At 46.5% G+C, this 26,046-nt stretch overlaps 2 protein-coding genes across 4 annotated transcripts in view; both read left to right on the top strand.

The window, feature by feature from the left end:
- Positions 1-4,450: 4,450 nt before the first annotated feature.
- LOC141176067 (gastrula zinc finger protein XlCGF66.1-like) lies at positions 4,451-25,369 on the top strand. 3 transcript variants are annotated; one of them, XM_073660050.1, is made up of 8 exons: positions 4,451-4,532; positions 7,794-7,893; positions 15,160-15,332; positions 18,136-18,285; positions 18,415-18,594; positions 18,678-18,801; positions 18,884-18,978; positions 20,872-25,369. In XM_073660050.1, exons 4-8 carry the CDS (start codon positions 18,208-18,210, stop codon positions 20,923-20,925), a joined length of 531 nt encoding a protein of 176 aa, XP_073516151.1. In that variant the 5' UTR covers positions 4,451-4,532; positions 7,794-7,893; positions 15,160-15,332; positions 18,136-18,207; the 3' UTR covers positions 20,926-25,369. The 3 variants fall into 3 exon arrangements, with proteins under 3 accessions (XP_073516151.1, XP_073516153.1, XP_073516152.1); XM_073660052.1 differs by lacking the exon at positions 7,794-7,893 and having other exon boundaries at positions 4,466-4,532; XM_073660051.1 differs by lacking the exon at positions 4,451-4,532 and having other exon boundaries at positions 7,552-7,893.
- The window catches only part of LOC141176185 (uncharacterized), a gene marked incomplete at its 5' end in the record, with an annotated part of 484,487 nt that continues 480,952 nt past the window's right edge, over positions 22,512-26,046 (top strand). Inside the window, one exon of the mRNA XM_073660180.1 lies at positions 22,512-22,563. Within this exon, the coding sequence (XP_073516281.1) occupies positions 22,512-22,563 (52 nt within the window). The remainder of the gene's footprint in view (positions 22,564-26,046) is intronic.

Here is a 26,046-nt window from a genome sequence, read left to right on the forward strand (position 1 = left end):
TCATTCTTATCCTTTCCTACTCTTTCCTGCCACCGGCACTGGTGCCTGCCCATTCATATAACTTTAACCCCTTACTTACCGGGGACGTATTAGTACGCATATCTGCGTACCGCCGGTTCAGTGAGGGCTCCGGCGCTGAGCCCTCACTGAACCGAGCACATGTCAGCTGATTCTTACAGCTGACATGTGCCCGCAACAGCCGCGGGTGGAATCGCGATCCACCCGCGGCTGTTAACCAGTTAAATGCTGCTGTCAATCTCCGACAGCAGCATTTAACGCGCGCTTCCGGGTAGCGCGTCATAAGCCCCGCCCACCGGCGACCCCGTCACGTGATCGCGGGTCGCCGATGGGCGTGCATGACAACCCAGGGTCTGCAGCAGACGCCTGTGGTTGTCATGATCTTGTCGCTATGAGCGCCACCTAGTGGTCGGCGCTCATAGCACAGGACCATTTCTGCTGCATGCAGGGGATCTGCTGGTCCCCTGTATGTAGCAGAGGCGATCGGACAGTTGCTGCTTCTAGTCTCCTATGGAGACTATAGAAGCATGCAAAAAGTAAAAAAAAAAAGTTTTTAAAAATATAAAAAAAAATAAAAAAATATAAAAGTTTAAATCACCCCCCTTTCGCCCCATTCAAAATAAAATATATAAAAAAAAAACCCACATACACATATTTGGTATCGCCGCGTTCAGAATCGCCCGATCTATCAAAATAAAAAAAGAATTATTCCGATCGGTAAACGGCGTAGCGAGAAAAAAATTCTAAACGCCAGAATTACGTTTTTTGGTCGCCGCAAAATTGCAATAAAATGCAATAACGGGCGATCAAAACATCGGATCTACCCCAAATGTTATCAATAAAAACGTCAGCCTGGCACGCAAAAAATAAGCCATCAACCAGCCCCAGATCACGAAAAATGGAGACGCTACGGGTCTTAGAAAATGGCGCTATTTTTTTATTTTTTTTTTTACCAAATTTTGGAATTTTTTTTCACCACTTAAATATAAAAGAACCTATACATGTTTGGTGTCTATGAACTCGTAATGACCTGTAGAATAAGAAGGGCAGGTCAGTTTTAGCATTCAGTGAACATGGTAAAAAAAATAAATAAAAAACAACTGGGGTATTGCACTTTTTTTGCAATTTTACCGCACTTGGAATTTTTTTCCTGTTTTCCCGTACAGGATATGATAAAACTAGTAATGGCGTTGAAAAGTACAACTCGTCCCGCAAAAAATAAGCCCTCACATGGCCATATTGACCAAAAAATAAAAACGCTATGGCTCTGGGAACAAGGGGAGCAAAAACGAAAATGCAAAAACGAAAAATGCTCCGGGGCTTAAGGGGTTAATTAGCATCTTCACTTTCACCACACTCATCAGTGTATTCACTTTCCACCAGTGAGAGGCTAGGCAGCTTTATTTATTCTTTATTTTTCATATTTACACAGTGATTTATTACACATCATCACGTTTCTCATTAGATATAATCCCCTCAGTGTATCATTGTGCATCATTTTCCCTGCAACATGGCCCCCCTTAAATTATTCTAATATATTCATAACTCATCATTTCATAATCTATAATTCATCATACACCTACATCGTTTCCTATTGAGTTCTCCTTTTTGTATTATTGCATCATTTCATCTACACGACCCTTAGTAATCCATTGATTTCAATCCGCATCAATCTGCATCACAGAGACAGTGTGCATGGGCCGCTTTCGATGCCTCCAGGACTTCTGATGATGCTCATCACATGACCCGCTTGTGTTCCACGCTTGCGGTCATTGGGCGCCGGAAGGAAGATTCCCATTCGGAGAAGCTGGCACAACAGCGTCATGCATCCATTAAGTCTCACATGAGTCGGGCACTCTGGGACTCCCATTGGCCACCTTTGAATTTAAATATTTGAGTCATCCCTCACTCTGACACGCCCCCGGAAGAAGCTGGCGGTAAAACGCGCGTCGGGGTGAGGGGATGCAGCTGGTGACTACTTCCACCATCCAGGATTACTACGCTCAGCCTTACATACAAGTGTCACCTCTAGATTACCCTCTGATTATACCTATAGGCATTTGCCATTCATATCCCTAGGCTCCCATACCAATGTTGCATCTATGCCTCACTTGTTCACTACACGGACACTGATCCTAATCACTTAGCATTATCCCTGTCAGGTCTATACTGTATGCATTTGCATTTGATATTTGTACTCTTTCTGGTTTGGGATTTTTTGCTATCTAAGGCCTCTTTCACACTTCCGTGTTTCTAGTACGTGTGGTGACAGTTTCCACACGTAGACCCATTCAAATCTATGGGTCTGCGCACATGTCAGTGTGTTTTCATGGGATGTGTGCTCCACAAGCTGACATGTCCATTTTTTGCACATGCACGGTCCGCAAAACGTCCCACATGGATGACATCTGTGTGTTATCAGTGTAACACGTATCGGCGCCTGGGAATCAACGCTACAGTTTGTGCTGTTCCCAAGCGCCGGGTGCTGAACACTGCCCTCATCATAGTTCCTGCCGACACTGGGATCAGCACCAGCAGGGACAATGATGAGGGTAGTAGGGTCTGCTCCCCCAGTGTCCACCAGTGTAAAAATAAAATTAAAATAATAAAATTCATATAGTCACCTGTCCAGAGATGTCCCCCGCTGTAATCGTCTGACCGCTGACGCTGAGGAGCCGAGGAGAATGAGCCACTCCAACGGGCCACGGAGCTGCGCTCAGGAGCGGTGTCCTGCCACTCAATGAGCGCAGCTCCGGAACAGCTCGCTGGAGCGAGTCATTCTACCCGGCTCCTCTGCTGAATGTCCCTCACTACCAGCGCCCCTATGACAACTCCTCCTGCCAGGGGAGAAAGAAATGGTAAATGGCATGGCTAAAATTTGCCTCAACATCCGTCCTTCTTTCTATTCTTCAAAAGTTGGGAGGTATACACACACGGCTCCGCACGCTTCATACACGCGCGGCTCCGCTCCGCACGCCTCGCACATACGCGTATCCGCTCCGTACACCTCGTACACACACACGGCTCTGCTCCGTACACACATGCGACTCCGCTCCGTACACACATGCGGCTCCGCTCCGTACACCTCGTACACACACACACGGCTCCACTCCGTACACCTCGTACACACACGGCTCTGCTCCGTACACCCGACTCCGCTCTGTACACACGGCTGCACTCGGTACACCTTGAACACACGGCTCTGCCCTGTATACACGGCTGAACTCCGTACACCTCGTACACACACGGCTCCGCTCCGTACACTTCGTACACGCGCGGCTTCGCTCCGTACACCTCGTACACGCGCGGCTTCGCTCCGTACACCTCGTACACGCGCCGCTTCGCTCCGTACACCTCGTGCACGTGCGGCTCCGCTCCGTACACCTCGTACACGCGCGGCTCCACTCCGTACACCTCGTACACGCGCGGCTCTGCTCCGTACACGCGCGGCTCCGCTCCATACACCTTGTACACACGCGGCTCCGCTCCGTACACCTCGTACACACACACGGCTCCGCTCCGTACACCTCGTACACACACGGCTCTGCTCCGTACACCCGACTCCGCTCTGTACACACAGCTGAACGCCGTACACCTTGTACAAACGCACGCGATTCCGCTCCGTACACATGTGGCTACGCTCCGTACACCTCGTACACGCCTGGCTCCACTCCGTACACCTCGTACACACGGCTGCGCTCCGTACGCCTCGTCCACACGCGGCTCCGTACACACGCGGCTCCGCTCCGTACGCCTCCTACACGCGCGGCTCCGCTCCGTACGCCTCCTACACGCGCGGCTCCGCTCCGTACGCCTCCTACACGCGCGGCTCCGCTCCGTACGTCTCCTACACGCGCGGCTCCGCTCCGTACGCCTCCTACACGCGCGGCTGCGCTCCGTACGCCTCCTACACGCGCGGCTCCGCTCCGTACGCCTCCTACACGCGCGGCTCCGCTCCGTACGCCTCCTACACGCGCGGCTCCGCTCCGTACGCCTCCTACACGCGCGGCTCCGCTCCGTACGCCTCCTACACGCGCGGCTCCGCTCCGTACGCCTCCTACACGCGCGGCTCCGCTCCGTACGCCTCGTACACGCGCGGCTCCGCTCCGTACGCCTCGTACACGCGCGGCTCCGCTCCGTACACCTCGTACACACGCGGCTCTGCTCCATACGCCTCGTACACGCGCGGCTCTGCTCCGTACACCTCGTACACACGCGGCTCTGCTCCGTACACCTCGTACACACGCGGCTCTGCTCCGTACACCTCGTACACACGCGGCTCTGCTCCGTACACCTCGTACACACGCGGCTCTGCTACATCCACACTGTAAACCCCTCCTGACCCCACACATAAACTTCAGCTCATCCAGCACCATGACAACCAGCACAGCAGAGTCCTGCATCCACTGAGGCCCCTGATCATGTGACCCCTGACTCCTCCCCTCCTGTGACCTCATCACAGCTCCTGGGCGCACAGAGCAGCCATATATGTGGTGGCGGCTCTGCAGGTGGAGGTATGTGGAGACCCCATTACTGGCCGCAGGGGGCATTAACCCCTTCAGCACGGAGACTCTTTTGGGGTCTCTGTGTGGTGTGAACAGTGAGGTAACAGCTGTGGACAGAATGCGGCTTAGCTGGTTCCCGTTCACATTAGATACAGTCAGATGGCTGCAGGATGAGAGGACAGTGGAGAATCCGTAATCCGCAGCCTATAAACCATGGAGATGTAGGGCAGTTACCTGAGGCCGGAGTGAATGCTCCTCACAGAGATGAGGCGGGGGGTCTCTCTATAAATGTCCGGCGTCAGTGCCCCCCGCGCCCCTCACATCGTAGCCGGGGGTCAGAGTTCGGTGCTGAATGAATAATGTTATAGCAGATTATTGACTTCTGAGTAATAACAAAAACCTCCTGATGTGACAATGGGTGAAACACGCTGAGGAGACTGAGCACAGGTCAGCGAGCTCAGTAATAAAAACCCCCGGACACCTCAATGTGAATACTGTAGTACAATATGGGGGGTCACAGTGATCACCTGGAGCTCAGCAGGAGATATCTGCATCTCAGTAACATAGACCCTGGATACCTCCATGTGAATACTGTAGTATAATATGGGGGACACAGTGATCACCTGGAGCTCAGCAGGAGATATCTGCATCTCAGTAACATAGACCCCCGGATACCTCAATGTGAATACTGTAGTACAATATGGGGGGACACAGTGATCACCTGGAGCTCAGCAGGAGATATCTGCATCTCAGTAACATAGACCCCCAGATACCTCAATCTGAATACTGTAGTACAATATGGGGGACACAGTGATCACCTGGAGCTCAGCAGGAGATATCTGCATCTCAGTAACATAGACCCCGGATACCCCAATGTGAATACTGTAGTACAATATGGGGGGACACAGTGATCGCCTGGAGCTCAGCAGGAGATATCTGCATCTCAGTAACATAGACCCCCAGATACCTCAATCTGAATACTGTAGTACAATATGGGGGACACAGTGATCACCTGGAGCTCAGCAGGAGATATCTGCATCTCAGTAACATAGACCCTGGATACCTCCATGTGAATACTGTAGTACAATATGGGGGGACACAGTGATCACCTGGAGCTCAGCAGGAGATATCTGCATCTCAGTAACATAGACCCCCGGATACCTCAATGTGAATAATGTAGTACAATATGGGGGGACACAGTGCTCACCTGGAGCTCAGCAGGAGATATCTGCATCTCAGTAATAAAGACCCCCGGATACCTCAATGTGAATACTGTAGTACAATATGGGGGGACACAGTGCTCACCTGGAGCTCAGCAGGAGATATCTGCATCTCAGTAACATAGACCCCGGATACCCCAATGTGAATACTGTAGTACAATATGGGGGGACACAGTGATCACCTGGAGCTCAGCAGGAGATATCTGCATCTCTGTAACATAGACCCCGGATACCTCAATGTGAATACTGTAGTACAATATGGGGGGACACAGTGATCACCTGGAGCTCAGCAGGAGATATCTGCATCTCAGTAACATAGACCCCCGGATACCTCAATGTGAATAATGTAGTACAATATGGGGGGGACACAGTGCTCACCTGGAGCTCAGCAGGGGATATCTACATCTCAGTAACATAGACCCCCGGATACCTCAATGTGAATAATGTAGTACAATATGGGGGGACACAGTGCTCACCTGGAGCTCAGCAGGAGATATCTGTATCTCAGTAACATAGACCCCGGATACCCCAATGTGAATACTGTAGTACAATATGGGGGGACACAGTGCTCACCTGGAGCTCAGCAGGAGATATCTGCATCTCAGTATCTGTGATTGGCGGATGCAGCTTAGCGGCTGAGTAACAAAGAGACAATATACCGGGAGCTACAAGGAGAGCAGCACAACGTATCAGCCGTGTGAGGAATTGCTAGAATAGGAGTTAACCCTTCTGTGTGGATTCTTGAGCCTCTGTAGGTAATAGACATTTATAATAAAATGTATTGAAGGGGCAAGAAGCAATAGATCAACAAGAACTCGTCATCCACATGAATAGTGACTGACGCTCGCTGATTGCTAGTTGTTCAGGGCTGGAATTGAGGTCAAAGTGCAAAAATAAGGGATGATTGTCTGTGGGATTTATACATGGGGAATGTTTCCATGTGCCATGAAGATGAATGTACAAGTTGGAACGATCTCTGACTACCTATGCTCTGGGAAGGAGCTAATAAAGTGCCCCAATAAAGTACAGCAATACTCACCTATAGAATAATAATATACTGTTTATTATTTTTATTATTAGTATCCAAGTCTGATACTAATAATAGTATCATACTGTGTGAGACCATCATACTGAGCTAGATGGGCACACAGGAGAACAATTCCCTTGTGATGAGTCAGATAGGGGTAAGTAGGTGAGAAATACAGACCATTGGTCTCTCTGAAGGAAAAACCTACAAACAGGGACGCCAATGCCCAATAGAATAAAATGTGTAAACCTTTATTAATTTCAACAAAGAACAAATAGACTCACACAAATATTAAAAAGAGGACCAGATGCAGAGTATGGTAAGTCACTCAGAAAGTTATTAAGACCTTTTCCTAGATGTAGCCCAAGTAAAGTGCTATACATGTGGATAAGGGCTGAGAGACTGAACCACTAATGGACACAGAGACATGGGAAGCAAGATGAAATAGACTTTCCAGCTCAAGCAAAGGGTGGCCACAACCTTATATGCACTTGTGCACATTAGACTGAAAAAACCTGAAGGACTGAACTGGAATGTAAATTGGTGTACATGCAGCATGTAAGAGCATGTTCACACATGGCCACTAACCAGAAAAAAAGACAGAAACACAATACACAAATACCCTGAAATAAATAAATAAACCACAATAGTGCATGAAAATAATAAAGGGTACTTAGTTAACATAATTTTGATCAAAATAATGCGAAAGCCTTATGTGTAATGTGCACAAGTGCATATAAGGGTGTGGCCACTCTTTGCCTGAGCTGGAAAGTCTATTTCACCTTGCTTCCCATGTCTCTGTGTCCACTGTTTTGGTTCAGTCTCTCAGCCCTTATCTACATGTATGTCACTTGACAAATGGTAAGGTTTTTAATATTAGAGTAAGGACTGTACCATAAGGGTCGCTACGACGAGGCGGGATGGCTTTCACATTATTTTGGTCAAAAATTATGTTAACTGAGTACCCTTTATTATTTTCATGCACTATTGCGGTTTGTTTCTTTGTTTATTTATTTATTTCAGGGTATTTGTGTTTTGTAAGAAAATCCTTACTGAGAGCTGGAAGAGCCGAGAAAACAGTGTAGACAATTTCTTCAAAGCAGAGAATGAAGTTTATTCAGAGGTACGTGGCAGAACAGTTCAGAAAGCAGGCAGGGAGAATATACTTGACACGCGCAGGTGTCTAGACGAGCGACACAGCATTAGGATATCTGGCGATGGTCTGGCCATGGTGTGGCTTCGGTCTGGCGATGGTGTGGCCTTGGCGGTGGACTGCCTTGGCGATGGACTTTCATGGACTGCCTGTAGACTGGCGATAGAATGGCCCTGAACAACAGTATCAGAGCCTTTTTATGCATAGCTTAAACAAAGGAACTACATATTGCGGCAAAAGGCTTATACATGATAACATCATACTGCAGGGAGGACGTGCATTTTAGAACACCAATGTGATAATGCAACATGACAATATTTATGAGTATTTTTACCAAACTCCATTAGAATCTATAAATTCTCATGTCGTTACTTAAGTAATGACTAGTGTTGAGCGATACCTTCCGATATCAGGAAATATCGTATCGGATCGGACCGATACTCAAAAAGTATCGGATATCGCCGATTCCGATACCGGAAACCAATGCAAGTCAATGGGACACTAATATCGGAATGAAAATAAACCCTTTCTTTCCTTGTAGGTTAATTCTACATGAAGTAAAACAACTAAGAATAATGTAGAATGTATTATGCGAAAAGCCAGCAATTCATCAGCGGCATACACCGGTACCCGACAATTTACAACAGAAAGAATAGAGCACCACACATAGATTAGATAGATAGAAACATGTCAGTCACATATATATGAAGTACAGTGACAGTGTTGCTTACTGTACTTGTCATTTAGTGTAAAGGATTTATTAAAAAAAATAATAGTGTTTTCATGCACCGTCTCTTTAAAAAAGCCGGCCGGCAATTCAGCAGCGGTACCCGACAATTTATGACAGACAGAATAGAGCTTCACACATAGATTAGATAGATAGAAACATGTCAGTCACATATATATGAAGTACAGTGACAGTGTTGGTTACTGTACTTGTCATTTAGTGTAAAGGATTTATTTAAAAAAATAATAGTGTTTTCATGCACCGTCTCTTTAAGAAAGCCGGCCGGCAATTCAGCATCTGTACCCGACAATTTAGAATAGAAGGAATAGAGAATCACACATAGATTAGATAGATAGAAACATGTCAGTCACATATATATGAAGTACAGTGACAGTGTTGATTACTGTACTTGTCATTTAGTGTTAAAATAAAGGATTTATTTAAAAAAAAATTGGCGTGAGGTTCCCCTTAATTTTAGTCTCTAGCGGAGGTTAAGCAGACAGCTGGGGCAGATGTTTGAAGCCTGGGAAGGGGGTAATACCCACGGAGCTTCCCAGGCTACTAATATCAGCCCCCAGCTGAATACATAGCCTTTACTAGCTATTAAAATGGGGGACCCCCCCAAAAAAAATGACGTGGGGTCCCCCCTAATTTAATAGCTAGCAAAGGCTAGGCAGACAGCTGGGGGCTGATATTAATAGCCCAGGAAGGGAGCCATGAATATTGACCCCCTCCCAGGCTAGAAACACCAGCCGTCAGCCGCCCCAGAAATGGCGCATCCAGGCATGCTTGCGCTCCTCAGCGTCTCTCTGTGACGGCATCCAGATGAGCCGACAATGAAATCGGCCCACCTCAGGCACGTCACTGACAGCGTGGGAGAATTCTCCTGCACTCAGCGCTTCAGCGTGAGAATTTTCCCACGCTGTCAGTGACATGCATGAGGTGAGGTCATGTCCAATGAACTCAGCTCACCTCATGCACGTCACTGACAGCGTGGGAAAATTCTCACGCTGAAGCGCTGAGTGCAGGAAAATTCTCCCACGCTGTCAGTGACGTGCATGAGGTGAGGTCATGTCCAATGAACTCAGCTCACCTCATGCACGTCACTGACAGCGTGGGAGAATTCTCACGCTGAAGCGCTGAGTGCAGGAGAATTTTCCCACGCTGTCAGTGACGTGCATGAGGTGAGCCGAGTTCATTGGACATGACCTCGGCTCATCTGGATGCCGTCACAGAGAGACACTGAGGAGCGCAAGCAAGCCTGCTCTTCTCAGTGTCCGCGGGATGACAGGCTGGATGGCAGCGTTCTGCTGCGGTCCAACCTGTCATCTCGATGTAGCAGAGCTGGAGCTGTCCTGGGAACCATGGAAAGGTAAGGATAAGGTTGCTTTATTATTTTTCTTTTATTGCAGGAGATCGTTGGCTTCAGCTGGAATGGGCGTGATGGTAAGTATAGTTTAATTTAGAACAATAAAGAATTGTGTCTTTATTTCAATTAAAGGACTTTATTCTGGGTGTTGTGTTTTTTTAAAATACTTTACTAGAAATTCATGGTGGTCATGTCTAATATTGGCGTGACCCCATGAATTTCGGGCTTAGGGCCAGCTGATAATGCCAAGCTGGCCTTAACCCCTTTATTACCCAGTGAGCCACCGCACCAGGGCCCTGGATGAGTTGGGTACAGCGCCAGAAGATGGCGCTTCTATGAACGCGCCATTTTCCGGGGCGGCTGCGAACTGCAATTTGCAGCGGGTGGGGCCCAGAAAGCTTGGGTCTCCCTGCGCTGCAGATTCCAGCCCCCAGCTGCCTAGTTGTACCTGGCTGGACACAAAAACAGGGCGAAGCCCCACGTATTTTTTTTTTTAATTATTTCATGAAATTCATGAAATAATTAAGAAAAAAAGGGCTTCCCTATATTGTTGTGTCCGGCCAGGTACAAATAGGCAGCTGGTGGTTGGGGGCAGCCCGTTCCTGCCTGCTGTACCTGGCTGGACACAAATATAGGGCGAAGCCCCACATCAATTTTTTTTTAATTATTTCATGAATTTCCTGAAATAATTAAAAAAAAATTGACGTGGGGCTTCGCACTATATTTGTGTCCAGCCAGGTACAGCAGGCAGGAACGGGCTGCCCCCATCCACCAGCTGCCTATTTGTACCTGGCCGGACACAACAATATAGGGAAGCCCTTTTTTTCTTTATTATTTCATGAATTTCATGAAATAATTAAAAAAAAAATACGTGGGGCTTCTCCCTATTTTTGTGTCCAGCCAGGTACAACTAGGCAGCTGGGGGATGGAATCTGCAGGGCAGGGAGACCCAAGCTTTCTGCCCCCCCCCCCGCTGCAAATTGCAGTCCGCAGCCACCCCGGAAAATGGCGCGTTCATAGAAGCTGGATGCTGTACCTGGCTGGCATACAAAAATATGGCAAAGCCCACGTCAACATTTTTGGGAAAAATTAATTAAAAAATAAATAATAATTTAGGGACTGCATCTTTATTAACTCCTCAAATGTCATTTAGTGTTAAAATAAAGGATTTATTTAAAAAAAAATTGGCGTGGGATCCCCCATAATTTTAGTCTCTAGCGGAGGTTAAGCAGACGGCTGGGGCAGATGTTTGAAGCCTGGGAAGGGGGTAATACCCACGGAGCTTCCCAGACTACTAATATCAGCCTCCAGCTGAATACCTAGCCTTTACTAGCTATTAAAATGGGGGACCCCCCCAAAAAAATGACGTGGGGTCCCCCCTATTTTAATAGCTAGCAAAGGCTAGGCAGACAGCTGGGGGCTGATATTAATAGCTCAGGAAGGGTGCCATGAATATTGACCCCCTCCCTGGCTAGAAACACCAGCCGTCAGCCGCCCCAGAAATGGCACTTAGCCTCGCTCTTCCACGCTGCCCTGGTGCGGTGGCAGGGGGTAATAGGGCTGGGGTTCATTTCAGCGCCAGCTGCCATGAAGCCCAGGTTAGTAATGATGGGCGTCTATAAGACACCCCCATTACTAACCTACAAAGTGTTAAAAAGAAAAAACACACACTACACCCAGAAAAAAATAATTTATTTGAAATAAAACACACCATTTTATTTAATTCTTAGTTTACTAAAAAAAAAAATAGTTACCTGTCCACGTTCCTGCGCTGATCTCCCATGCACAGCTGTCACATCTGGAGATGGTGACAGCTGTGCATGGCTGCTGTAAGCTCACGCTGCCGGGAACACGTCCGCTCCCGGCAGCGGGAGCCACTGACTGAGGTCACCGGAGTGCATTCAGGCAGCGCAGCTCCGGAGACCTCCTTTACGGCACTGCTGTACCGTGGGAATTTCTCACGATACAGCAGGGCTGTAAAGCAGCTAACCGGAGCAGCGCTGCCTGAACTCCGGTGAACCCGCTTATGCAATGACGGGGCTGCTTTACGGCCCCGTCATTCTAGCGGCGGCGGCTGTTCAGAGCGGTCACATTCTATGTGGCTCCTCTGAACTGGAGATCTTCGTGGGACACTCGTGGACTACTACGGAGGGGTAAGGATAAGGTTGTGGTTTATTATTTTATATTTTATTACAGGAGATCGATGGCTTCGGGGAATTAGGTGAGTATAGGTGTAGTTTTTTATTTTTTACTTTATTTTAGGTGGCGATCGGCAGGGACAGGTAATGTATAAACTAATTTACTGTAGGTAACCACTGGCCACCAATGACATGTATTTAAAATTTATTGGGGACCATGGGTCAATTTAAATAGCAGGATCAGGCTGATGGGAACTACTGCTCCCATCGAGCTGATCCTGCTGGCACGAGTGGACGGGGGACAGACATAGGCCGATGGGAGTAGTAGTGTCACATCGGCCTATGTCTGCCTGCACGCACACACCCTCAGACATCGCACAGACACAGCGCACACCCGCACACACCCCCAGACATCGCACAGACACCGCACACACCCGCACACACGCCCAGACATCGCACAGACACCGCGCACACACACCCGCAGACACCGCGCACACCCGCACACACTCGCAGACATCACACAGACACCGCGCACACCCGCACACACTCGCAGACATCGCACAGACACCGCACACACTCGCAGACATCGCACAGACACCGCGCACACCCCCGCAGACATCGCACACACACTCGCAGACACACGCACAGACACCCACACACACTAATCATGACGGGCTGATGGTCTGGGAGGTGAGGCTGACCTGTGCGGCCGTGGGAAAGTTCATGTGAGTTCATGCAATGCAGTCAAGCATGAACTCACATGAACCCTCCGAGGGCACCGCGGCGACTTCAAATGAACAGCTGATCGGCATCACCTGATACCTCAGCTGTTCATTTGAAATAACCGGCGGGAAAGCGCAGCACAGAACGGGAAAGCCGGCGGTGAAGTCTTTTCACTGCCGGCTTCCCCGCCCGGGTCCTTCGCTCCCCGCTCCTTGGTGCTGCGCTCCCCGCCCGGTCTTAACTTACGATCAGGATGGGAGGTGGCGAGGGGAGCGGAGGATCGGGGTGGGAGGCTGCGGGGAAGCAGTATGGGGCTGTGTGATTGTTTAAACAATCAGGAGAATTCTCTCACGCTGGGATGGCATTCTGATGACAGGCTGGATCTCAGCTGAGTGCTGCCATCCAGCTTGTCATCGTTCAGAGACACTGCAGAGCGCAGGCATTATGGGAACTTCCGATTCCGGTATTCGATATTGTAAAAGTATCGGAATTAAGTATCGGAATTCCGATACCGCGAATATCGGCCGATACCCGATATTTCAGTATCGGAATGCTCAACACTAGTAATGACAGTTTCCTAATAATTCTCGACATATTGCCAACTGTATTGTCCTAATTTCCATACCACAATTACAAGGACATTATTTACTACCCTAAGGAATTGGGCCAAAAAATGGCAAATGGGGTTCAATGCCGATAAATGTAAGGTCATGCACATGGGAAAGAAAAACAGCAGTCACCCATACATATTAAATGGGAAACCTTTGGGGAAATCTGACATGGAGAAGGACCTGGGCGTCTTGGTTAATAGCAAATTAAATTGCAGTGCTCAGTGTCAGGCAGCAGCTGCGAAGGCAAATAGAGTCATGGCATGCATCAGAAGAGGAATAGGGGCATATGATGAGAACATTGTTCTTCCTCTGTATAAAGCGCTGGTAAGGCCGCACTTAGAATATTGTGCACAGTTCTGGGCTCCGGTGCTCAGGAAAGACATATTGGAGCTAGAGCGGGTACAAAGGAGGGCGACTAAGGTAATAAAGGGAATGGAGGGACTAGAATACCCAGAGAGGTTGTCAAAATTAGGCCTATTTACGTTGGAAAAGAGAGGGCTTAGGGGAGACCTCATAAACATGTATAAATACATCAGGGGGCAGTACAGAGATCTCTCCCATGACCTGTTTATACCAAGGATGGTGACAAAGACGAGGGGGCACACTATGCGTCTGGAGGAAAGGAGGTTCCTGCACCAGCATAGAAGGGGATTCTTTACGGTAAGAGCCGTGAGACTCTGGAACTCTCTGGGAGAGGAAGTGGTGATGTCCAACTCACTTAATGAGTTCAAGAGAGGCCAGGACGCCTTTCTTGAGAGCAATAAAATTACATCTTATGCTTAGTGATAGTTAATTAATCCAGGGATTTAATCTGACTGCCAGATTGGTGTCGGGAAGTGAATTTTTCCTCAATGATGTAAATTGGCCTATACCACATGGTTTTTTGTTGCCTTCCCCTGGATCAACGCTGCGGAATAGCTGCAGTGCACAAGAAATAGGCTGAACTGGATGGGCGCTTGTCTTTTTTCGGCCTTATAAACTATGTAACTATGTATGTAACACTACTTATTTACTCTTACATTGACCTGCAGCTGTTGCTATTAACCTTTGTGTATACTAACCATACCTGCTAATGGCACTGACATCATTTTATGATTCCCTTGTGACTAGGACGCACAGGAAATGCATCTCATTAGCTCAAACTTCTGAACAAGATGGCTGCTAGGTTTAACATGGCTGTTCAGAATATTAGGACTTCTCATTCTCTTACATGTTTCTGTCTTTGTTTTTGTCTGTTTGGTGGCCATGTGTGAACATCCTCTTACATGCTGCATACACACCAATTTACATTCCAGTTCAGTCCTTCAGGTTTTTTCAGTCTAATGTGCACAAGTGCATATAAGTGTGTGGTCACCCTTTGCCTGAGCTGGAAAGTCTATTTCATCTTGCTTCCCATGTCTCTGTGTCCATTAGTGGTTCAGTCTCTCAGCCCTTATCCACATGTATGTCACTTAACAAATGGTAAGGTTTTTAATATTAGAGTTAGGACTGTCTCATAAGGGTCGCCGTGATGAGACGGGATGGCTTTCGCATTATTTTGATCAAAATTATGTTAACTAAGTACCCTTTATTACTTTTATGCACTATTGCGGTTTATTTATTTATTTCAGGGTATTTGTGTATTGTTTCTGTCTTTTTTTTTTTAATTGATATCATATTGTGTGCCAGGAGGAAGACATCAGATAGTACTTTCTGAAGGAAAGCAAAGATTGGCAGTGGGAATCCAGATTACATGCAGGGGGCATAGCTCTGGCCAGGAGGCCTACTTAAACGGTTCGGAACTCTGCCGAGTGGGAACAGAAGACCAATAGGCCTAATTAAGGGAAGAAAACTTCACTAAGGTGAGCAGCAGGATGAGGTCCTTCGCTCAGGCCAGGAGGCCTACTTAAACGGTACAGAACTTTGCACTGAGGAAGCAGAAGACCTAATTAAAAGGGATTAAGTTAAGGAAGGATTCCTTATCTTAGACAAATAGAATTTATGGAAACAATTGTCTATAGTAGACAGGAAGCTACAGTGTTGCCAAACTGGGACACCAGTTCTCCTACGGAGAGCTGAAGATGCAATGCTTCAACAAGAAGTGTGTGGCCCTCATCAGATGAACTTTGAGAGTATCAGTGAGGAGTTGTACCAATGCACCTCAGCCAGTGAGGTCCTCACAAATAAACAGGGAGCTAACAGTAAAGGAATGTGCACACGATCCGGACAGGCAGCTCTTTGGACGCAGTATACTTTATGATGCATCCAAAGCACTGCGTTATATGAACGCAGGTGAATCCCCATGTGTTCATTGAACCATGTGTATTCACTGCATTCAATACATTGTAGTGATCTAATTTCTCATGTGGAGACTAGCGACTCCACATGAGAAATTGATATGCTGCGGTCTGGAAAGATGTGCCGCATGTCCATGTCCGCGGGTGATCCGCAGGTGCACGGAGACTCATAGTGGACATGGGATTTCTACAAATCCCATCCACTATGCTGTAACATCTCTCCGCTGCTTGTTTGACACTGCATTAGTATGCAGCGTCAAACCCGCAGCGGCTCCTGATCGTGTGCACATACCCTAACTATGAGGGGCCATAGCGACACGTCTCGCCCTATATAGTCCCCACAGGTGATGATGGGCCTTCCCATAATGATTTTCTGGACTGTTGTAGCTTGTAACAAAACTTATGTGCCACCACATGTAACCGGAAAATCTTGACTCTGCATAGTGTAGAAGAAGCATTCATAAAGTGTTGTGCCTGCTATCTGATGTATATGCTTCTCATCAAGTTCTTGTTAAGTAAAGAAAAGTTTTTTGATTTTTGGACTTTGGTCTCCCTCATTCATCTCCATACCATCTGGTCCTGGCCTGCCAAGTACAATGACAGCATGCGATCTGCAGAGTCAAGAGATATGCCAAATACATATATATATTTTTTTCCTTTTGGGGTTGAGGGGCCCAATTACAGCTATTGCTGTGGGACCTGTGATTTCTATCTACACCACTGTGTACAAGATGTGTAAAGGATAATAGTGTATTATGAAGTTGTTATGGACGTGACTTAACTAACATTGTGCAGTGAGTAATACCATCTGGACCTGGCCTGTCAAGTACATCGGTAGCATGCGGTCTGCAGAGTCAGGAAATATGACTCCAAAATGCCAAAACTGATTTATTTATTTTTTTCACATTAAACCTTTTTTTTAAACAACTCTGCTTAGTGCGATCATACAGCAATACAAGCCACTGAAGGCTCCGGTAATGCACTGTACTACTGTAGTGCTGTGTACTATCACTGCTTGTCATGTAATACTAACGGCCCCATACACATGAGATAAGTGGTGGCTGAGCGGTCATTTGGCAGACGGCTATCTCTCCTGACTCCCCCATACACACAAATATTCCAGCTTTCCTGTGAACTGTATGAGGGTCGCCTCCAGATTCCTCTAGCGGAGGATTATCTACAGGAAGAACAAACGGATTAGCCTATGAAATTCAGTATGCCAAATCCTTCTCTGCCCTGGCATAATCTGTCAGGAGGCCCCCAAATACATTATATTGTTGAACAAACCACCGAAATTAGTGCTTTCATCAACTTTAGGCTAATGTGTCTGGGGGCATTAAAAGGTAACTTATTGGACGCTGCCTCTGGCCTGGCCTAATAGACATTCGTACATTACAGGCCCAGACACCATTATTAGGCATTTAAGTATCGTAGTAACTAGGCAGCCCCCTGCTATCGAGTACTTGGGGGAAGGGGCATTGAGCTGAATTCTACCAAACCCTCTTAGATGCCATGTTTGCTTTTGACAGCAGCAAGTGGGTAAGCTGCCAGGGTTTTGTGCAGCCACACCTGTGCGATCCCTGCGACGTACATCTATGTCCTGATGCTCAAAAGAGTTATTTTTTTAAAAAACAAATGTTTAACGTATTAAAAAATAACAAAATGTATCTTATGCGTTTTGCATGTTTTTTTTTATTGTTACATGAACTGATGGTGCCAATTTTCTTTTGAAACATTTTAATATCTTTTTTTCTGGTGTTTTTCTTGTAATATAAGGCCAGAAATAAACCCCATAAAACACTGTACATGGAGACTTTGGCATCAAATCATTTCTGTCTGCCCTGTTTGTGCAAATAAAAAATCTTTTATAAAATCCTCAAACTTCTGTGTGTAAATCAGAAATGAGATGTAACATGATATAAGATTACAGTCCGGGGAAGACAGGAAACGTTCATATAGACGGCCGGTGGAGATGTAGTCAGTGACGGACTCTGGCCGAATATGTTTCTAGAGCCGTAGTAGAAGATGAAGATGTCGTCCTCATCATGAAGTAGTTATTTCTCATGTCACGTGTAATGAATATCTCCTGCAGTATTGCTAATGCCGATTCCAGTGTTGGTAAATGAGATGAGAATTGGCAATACGGAAGATGAGTCTATGAGAAACGTATTCAGCTACAGACTCCAAGGAAGAAACTGCTTGTTGTCTGTGGCCTAAAATATATAGGTTTTATTAGCATATATAAAGAAGAAAGCTAAATTCTTTAAAATAATAAATCTCCTCATATGTTTCCTTTATTTTCTCCAGTAATTGTATTATTACACAGGATTTTTATGATGTTACATAGGCTCATCTTCTTCTCATTAAGGTCTCTACAATATCGGATCCTCTCAGTGAAGATCTACTATAGAAAAGAGTTTTCCACATTTACCAATCAAGGATGGATATGGACAGGGACAAGATGGCGGAGAGGATATTACACCTCACCCTAGAGATCCTCTTCCGGCTTACTGGAGAGGTGAGAGATTCTGATGACGTCACATTACATCATTCTTATCTATGGGAATAACGGATGGACAGAACTGGAGAGGTGAGGACTCTGGAAATGTCTGTAGTGAAATTTATTAATGTGTCTCTCCATAACCAGGATTACAAAGTAGTGAAGAAGACCTCTAGTGAGCGCTGTCAGGCCCCTGTGTCTGAGGGATGGGGAAGACCCTTGAGCTCAATCATGGGTCCTCCACCTCACCCCCTGATACATGAGGACATCAATGACCAGAAGATTCTAGAACTCACCTACAAGATGATTGAGCTTCTGACTGGAGAGGTGACACTGCTGGGAATGCTGGGACCTTATACAGTAATGCTATGAAGGGATCGGGGGGATGATGGTATCATTGTTTGTGTCAGGTCCCTATAAGGTGTCAAGACTTCACTGTCTATTTCTCCATGGAAGAGTGGGTATATTTAGAAGGACACAAAGATCTGTACAAGGACGTCATGATGGAGGTTCCCCAGCCCCTCACATCACCAGGTAATAGACAGGACTAAATACACATGGCCTATAATTATCTGTATGTAAAGAATGAATTCAGTCCTGTATGTGTTTCCACCAGATCTATCCAGTAAGAGGACAGCACCAGAGAGATGTCCCCGTCATCTTCCACATGACTGTAAACAAGAAGATCCCAATTTTCCTCAGGCTCATCAGGTAGATGGAGAGAAGGTGTCATGAGATCTCCCCTATGATGTTTAGACGGCTTTGAAGGTCTTGTTTTCAGTCTTGTTTTATCAACCAGTATTATATGTTTTATACTTGTGTAATGAGAACGGTGGATATGGCAGGATTAGAGCTGATCATACAACCCCTGGCAAAAATTATGGAATCACCGGGCTCAGAGGATGTTCACTCAGTTGTTTAATGTTGTTGAAAAAAAGCAGATCACAGACATGGCACAAAACTAAAGTCATTTCAAATGGCAACTTTAGGGCTTTAAGAAACACTAAAGGAAATCAAGATTAAAAATGTGGTACTCAGTAAGGGTCATTTTTTTTTAGACCAAGCAGAGGGAAAAAATTATGGAATCACTCAATTCTGAGGAAAAAATTATGGAATCACCCTGTCAATTTTAATTTCCCAAACTAACACCTGCATCAAATTAGATCTGCTCGTTAGTCTGCATCTAAAAAGGAGTGATCACACCTTGGAGAGCTGTTGAACCAAGTGGACTGACATGAATCATGGCTCCAACACGAGAGATGTCAATTGAAACAAAGGAGAAGATTATCAAACTCTTAAAAGGAGGTAAATCATCGCGCAATGTTGCAAAAGATGTTGGTTGTTCACAGTCAGCTGTATCTAAAGTTTGTATTTGGTCCAGATAACATGGGAAGGTTGTTAAAAGCAAACATACTGGTAGACCAAGGAAGACATCAAAGTGTCAAGACCGGAAACTTAAAGCAATATGTCTTCAAAACAGGAAATGCACAACAAAACAAATGAGGAATGAATGGGAGGAAACTGGAGTCAATGTCTGTGACCGAACTGTAAGAAACCGCCTAAAGGTAATGGGATTTACATACAGAAAAGCTAAACAAAAGCCATCATTAACACCTAAACAGAAAAAAACAAGGTTACAATGGGCTAAGGAAAAGCAATCATGGACTGTGGATGACTGGATGAAAGTCATATTCAGTGATGAATCGCGAATCTGCATTGGGCAAGGTGATGATACTGGAACTTTTGTTTTGTGCCGTTCCAATGAGATTTATAAAGATGACTGCATGAAGAGAACATTCAAATTTCCACAGTTATTGATGATATGGGGCTGCATGTCATGTAAAGGCACTGGGGAGATGGCTGTCATTACATCTTCAATAAATGCCCAAGTTTACATTGATATTTTGGACAGTTTTCTCATCCCATCAATTGAAAGGATGTTTGGGGATGATGACATCATTTTTCAAGATGATAATGCATCCTGCCATAGAGCAAAAACTGTGAAAACATTCCATGAAATAAGACACATAAGGTCAATGTCATGGCCTGCAAATAGTCCGGATCTCAATCCAATTGAAAATCTTTGGTGGAAGTTGAAGAAAATGGTCCATGACAAGGCTCCAACCTGCAAAGCTGATCTGGCAACAGCAATCAGAGAAAGTTGAAGTCAGATTGATGAAGAGTACTGTTTGTCACTCATTAAGTTCATGCCTCAGAGACTGCAAGCTGTTATTAAAGCCAGAGGTGGTGCAACAAAATACTAGTGATGTATGGGAGTGTTCTTTTGTGTATTTGTTTTTCATGATTCCATAATTTTTCTCAGAATTGAGTGATTCCATAATTTTTTCCCTCTGCTTGGTCTGAAAAAAATTACCCTTACTGAGCACCACATTTTTAATCTTGATTTCTTTTAGTGCTTCTTAAAGCCCTAAAGTTGCCATTTGAAATAACTTTAGTTTTGTGCCGTGTCTGTGATCTGCTTTTTTTCAACAACATTAAACAACTGAATGAACATCCTCCGAGCCCGGTGATTCCATAATTTTTGCCAGGGGTTGTAGATGTGACTCCTCCATCTGTCTGTGACTTTTACAATATTTGTTTCAGGGTGAAGATCTGACCCATATTAATACTACAGAGACCTACAGTGCCTACAAGTAGTATTCAACCCCCTGCAGATTTAGCTGGTTGACACATGCGGAATTAACTTGGCATTGTGACATTTGTACTGTAGATCAGCCTGGAAGTGGGAAATGCACTGCTGCAAATATTGTTTTTTTTGTTTGTTTGTTTGTTTGTTTTTTTTAAAACGTTAAAAGTTAATTCAGAGTGTCATTTGTTATTCAACCCCTCAAACCACAAGAATTCTGTTTGGTCCCCCTAAAGTATTAAGAAGTAGTTCAGGCACCAAGAATAATGAGCTTCACATGTGTGGATTAAAGATCTCTTTTGCCAGCCTTTTCTGACTATTTAAGACCCTCCCCAAACTTGTGAACAGCACTCAGACATGGTCAACATGGGAAAGACAAAGGAGCATTCCAAGGCCATCAGAGACAAGATCATGGAGGGTCACAAGGCTGGCAAGGGGTACAAAACCCTTTCCAAGGAGTTGGACCTACCTGTCTCCACTGTAGGGAGCATCATCCGTAAGTGGAAGGCTTATGGAACTATTGTTAGCCTTCCACGGTCTGGACAGCCTTTGAAAGTGTCCTCCCGTGCCGAGGCCAGGCTTGTCCGAAGAGTCAAGGCTAACCCAAGGACAACAAGGAAGGAGCTCCGGGAAGATCTCATGGCAGTGGGGACATTGGTTTCAGTCAATACCATAAGTAACGTACTCCACCGCAATGGTCTCCGTTCCAGACGAGCCCGTAAGGTACCTTTACTTTCAAAGCGTCATGTCAAGGCTCGTCTACAGTTTGCTCATGATCACTTGGAGGACTTTGAGACAGACTGGTTCAAGGTTCTATGGTCTGATGAGACCAAGATCGAGATCTTTGGTGCCAACCACACACGTGACGTTTGGAGACTGGATGGCACTGCATACGACCCCAAGAATACCATCCCTACAGTCAAGCATGGTGGTGGCAGCATCATGCTGTAGGGCTGTTTCTCAGCCAAGGGGCCTGGCCATCTGGTCCGCATCCATGGGAAGATGGATAGCACGGCCTACCTGGAGATTTTGGCCAAGAACCTCCCCTCCTCCATCAAGGATCTTAAGATGGGTCGTAATTTCATCTTCCAACAAGACAACGACCCAAAGCACACAGCCAAGAAAACCAAGGCCTGGTTCAAGAGGGAAAAAGTCAAGGTGTTGGAGTGGCCTAGTCAGTCTCCTGACCTTAACCCAATTGAAAACTTGTGGAAGGAGCTCAAGAATAAAGTCCACATGAGACACCCAAAGAACCTAGATAACTTGGAGAAGATCTGCATGGAGGAGTGGGCCAAGATAACTCCACAGACCTGCGCCGGCCTGATCAGGTCTTATAAAAGACGATTATTAGCTGTAATTGCAAACAAGGGTTATTCCACAAAATATTAAACATAGGGGTTGTATAATAATTGACCCACACTTTTATGTTTAAAATTTAATAAAATTCAACTGAGCAACATAACTTTTTGGTTTGTAAGATTTATGCTTCTGTTCATAAAACCTACTCTCGTTTGCAGTTTGAAGGCTCTAACTTATTTGCATCTTATCAAACCAGCTAAATCTGCAGGGGGTTGAATACTACTTGTAGGCACTGTATGTGAGGGGTGATGAGCGGTGTAAAGAGGAGATTCCTACATATGACTACCCAGGTGAGTAGTAACCACTAAATGTAGAGAAGTCACAGATTCTTCTCAGTCACCGGCTGTGGCTGCTTTATCGGTGGTGTAGTCCGGCCGTATCACAATCGTGTGATCACCATTTTGCCACTGGAGTATAACATTCGCCTCCATCTGAAAATGTTCAAGTGACTTTGTAAATTGTGAAAGCCCTTTTCTATAGAACGTACAACCTGGAGGATCCACCTACCCCCTGGGATTAGATGATGCTGACCATTACCTACCCAGGTCTCTAAACTACAAAGCCAAATGACAGCGTATATAGAATGTGCTGACAAATTAGAAAATCACTTGAAGAAAAATATTATGATGGGCCTGTAAGAGAAAGCGGAGGGTAATGATGCTGTTGGCTTCCTGCAGGAGATGTGTTGGCATGGCTCGAGCCCTGGTTTCATGGATTCACTCCACGTCATAAATTCCATTATGTTTTCAGTCCTAAGGAATTCAGATTACCGCACAATCTCTCCTGAAATGGGGGCGCTAATACTTTCTCTAAACTCCAGTTTAGTGTTGGAGGTCTCCCCCCAAACATACGTTGTTGTTGGGGATCTAACCTAGAATAAAAAAATATTTTTTTTGACAGGCTGTGGTGGGATCGGCCTGCCTCACTTTTGTGAGACTCTTAACTCCCTGATAGTCTTTGAAAATAGGTCTCCATTGCTTTTTCCAAATGCCAGAGATCTAAATGTAAGACACCTCAGCTCTGCACTACTATAAAAAGTTATTTTTAAATGTCTAATATTTCTTCTTGAAACTCATCTGACAGAAAATATTGTCCCTTACGATAGTTTAGATTGTCAAGAGCCACCGAGCCCCATACTCCAATTACCCCAGAGAGGTTTCACCACTAGTTACTCATTTTTTACTGAAAAAGACTGTTGAGTTTGATCATTTCAGTAGATGTTATTCTCTATACTCACAGTTTTTGACTACAGTAGTTAGTGCCCAAAATACTCTGATTTAACCCCTTCCTGCTGCCAGTTTTGTGTTCCTAATCAGGCCCCATTTTTCTAATCTAACGTGTCACTTTATGTGGTGATAACTTTGGAATTCTTCACAAAGGATAATAGGAAACAAATACACCTTACAAATTGTTTTCCAACTTCTCTTGAATCTGACAATCCCCTATATACGGTTGTACCCTACTATCTGGGCACATGGCAGGTTAAGAAGGGAAGGAGCGACATTTAGCTATTAAGAATGCAGAATTTGCTGGAATAGTTTGCAGACACAATGTATTGGGGACACTGTTCATGGTCACCTGGCAGCTCAAAAGATGGCTACCGCAAACAGGTTTGGCGCTATCTACTCCATTTTCCAGATCCCAGGGTTTGCCTTGCTCATCACTTATTTAACACCTCTACATGGATCTGGACTTACACAGAGACCCCTAGGCTTGGGCCATGGTGTTACCTGCTGTTCTGTGGTGTGACATGAGAAGAAGAATAGTCAGGTAGCCGGGTCAGAACCAGGAGGGCAGAGAAAATACAAAATCAGAAGACACAAGAGTAGTCAGTAAACGGGCCGAGGTCACAACAGGAAACAAATACACAAGCCGGGAGCTGAGCACAGAGGACTGAACCAGAGGAGAACAAGGCTGTATCTGGCAGCTTCCAGCAATATGCTTCCAGCTTTAGTAGGGTGCGGTGCTTTCCAATTGGCTGAAGCAGGGAGCAGATTAGTTCAGCTGGACAGCAGACACACCCATAGTGCCAGACTGGATGGTACTACTGGTCCCAGCAACCCTAATCTTAGTGGCTGGACAGAGCCTGCGCCGCCCAGAGCTTCTGGTTCTGATGTCTCCTCCATCACCAGCGCCACCTGCAGGATGAATAAAGCGGCTTCTGGTGAGAGAAGCAGACGTCGCAGGAGCAGATCCCAGAGGAGATGGGACCCACTATTTGGAGAAGCCCTAATATGACAAAATGTCAGAAAACCAGAGCAGTAGAAATCCCCATAAAGTGACTCCATTTTGGAAATTATAACCCTCAGTGAATTAATCCATAGCAGTGATTATTTTGACTCCACAGGCACTTTTTGAAAATTATCACACAATGGATGTTGGAGAGTAAAAATTGCACATTGGTCGCTTTTTTACCCAACACATAGTGCCCAGATTGTGCTCCAGGAGACCCACACCGTAAATTAAGTGGGTTCTTCTCACTATAGTAATGCCAAATACATGGATGATAAATGTGGTTTGGGCGCACTGCAAGGATCAGAAGCGAGGGGCAGATTTAACTTCGGAAAAGCGGATTTTGCTCGAATTGGTTTATGGAAGCCATGTTGATTCTTAAGAGCCTTTGAGAATTGTAGCGCTGGCGTCCCTGCCCTCTGCTAGGCAGGGACGCTGCTCCCCTCACCGCTCTGCTCCGTGCCCGGCGTCCTCTCCCCGCTCTGCTGTCAGCGCGCGCTCCTGTCCGGCGTCCTCTCCCCGCTCTGCTGTCAGCGCGCGCTCCGTCCCGGCGTCCTCCTCCTGCTCTGCTCTCGGCGCGCGCTCCTTCCCGGCCCCTGTGCTTAGGGCGCGCGCGCGCGCGCTCCCCTCCTCTTAAAGGGGTCGCGCGTGCCGCCCTAAAGAGTCCCCGGCCAATGGCCGGAGGACTTCATCATATAAAAGGCACCTCCTCCAAAATGGAGGTGCCCGAGCAATGTTGTTTGCACCTGTGTCTCACCTGTGCTTCAGCCCTCAGGTCCCGTTGCCAGTTACCTGCCAGTTACCTGCCAGTTTCCTGCCAGTTTCCTGCTAGTTACCTGCTTGATTCCTGCCTGAATACTTGTTACCTGTCTGCCAGCCTGAGGTCCGACGGTCTGCCTTACTACTCCTGTCAGTCTGTCTAAAGGACCAGCCTGCCCGCTCACCTGGGAGCGCATATCAGCTACCTGCCTGCTTGCCTGAGGTCCGACGGTCTGCCTTACTACTCCGGTCAGTCTGTCTATGGACCAGCTTGCCCGCTCACCTGGGAGCGCTTCTCCGTTATCTGCCTGCTTGCCAGCCCGGAGGCTCCGTTGTCACGTGCTGTGACCACCAGCTATCTCAGAGACTCTTGCCCGCTCACCTGGGAGCGCATCTCCGTTACCTGCCTGCTTGCCAGCCCGGAGGTCCCGTTGTCACGTGCGGTGACCACCAGCTATTCCAGAGACTCTCGCTTGCTCACCTGGGAGCACACATCTACCATCTGCCTGCTAGCCTACCCGGAGGCTCTGCCATCACAGGTCGTACCTACCCCTTACCCAGAGACTGCCCTGATCACTTGCCGTAACTCCCTGTCCGTTCACCCAGAGACTGCCACCCGCTCCCTTACAAGGGCCGCCCCCTTGTATAGTAGCTCAGAGGTTCCGCCTCCCGGACCCGTTACAGTTTGCTCGGGCCATGGAACCAGGTGGCACCCAAGCTCCCTCGCTCTCGGACCTCTGTCTTGAACTGTCCCGTCAGAGGTCCCAACAGGAGACCATCCT

Source organism: Phyllobates terribilis, unplaced genomic scaffold, assembly GCF_046119375.1.
Source record: "Phyllobates terribilis strain yellow unplaced genomic scaffold, ASM4611937v1 Scaffold_17__1_contigs__length_24005725, whole genome shotgun sequence".
NCBI classification, from domain to species: domain Eukaryota; kingdom Metazoa; phylum Chordata; class Amphibia; order Anura; family Dendrobatidae; genus Phyllobates; species Phyllobates terribilis.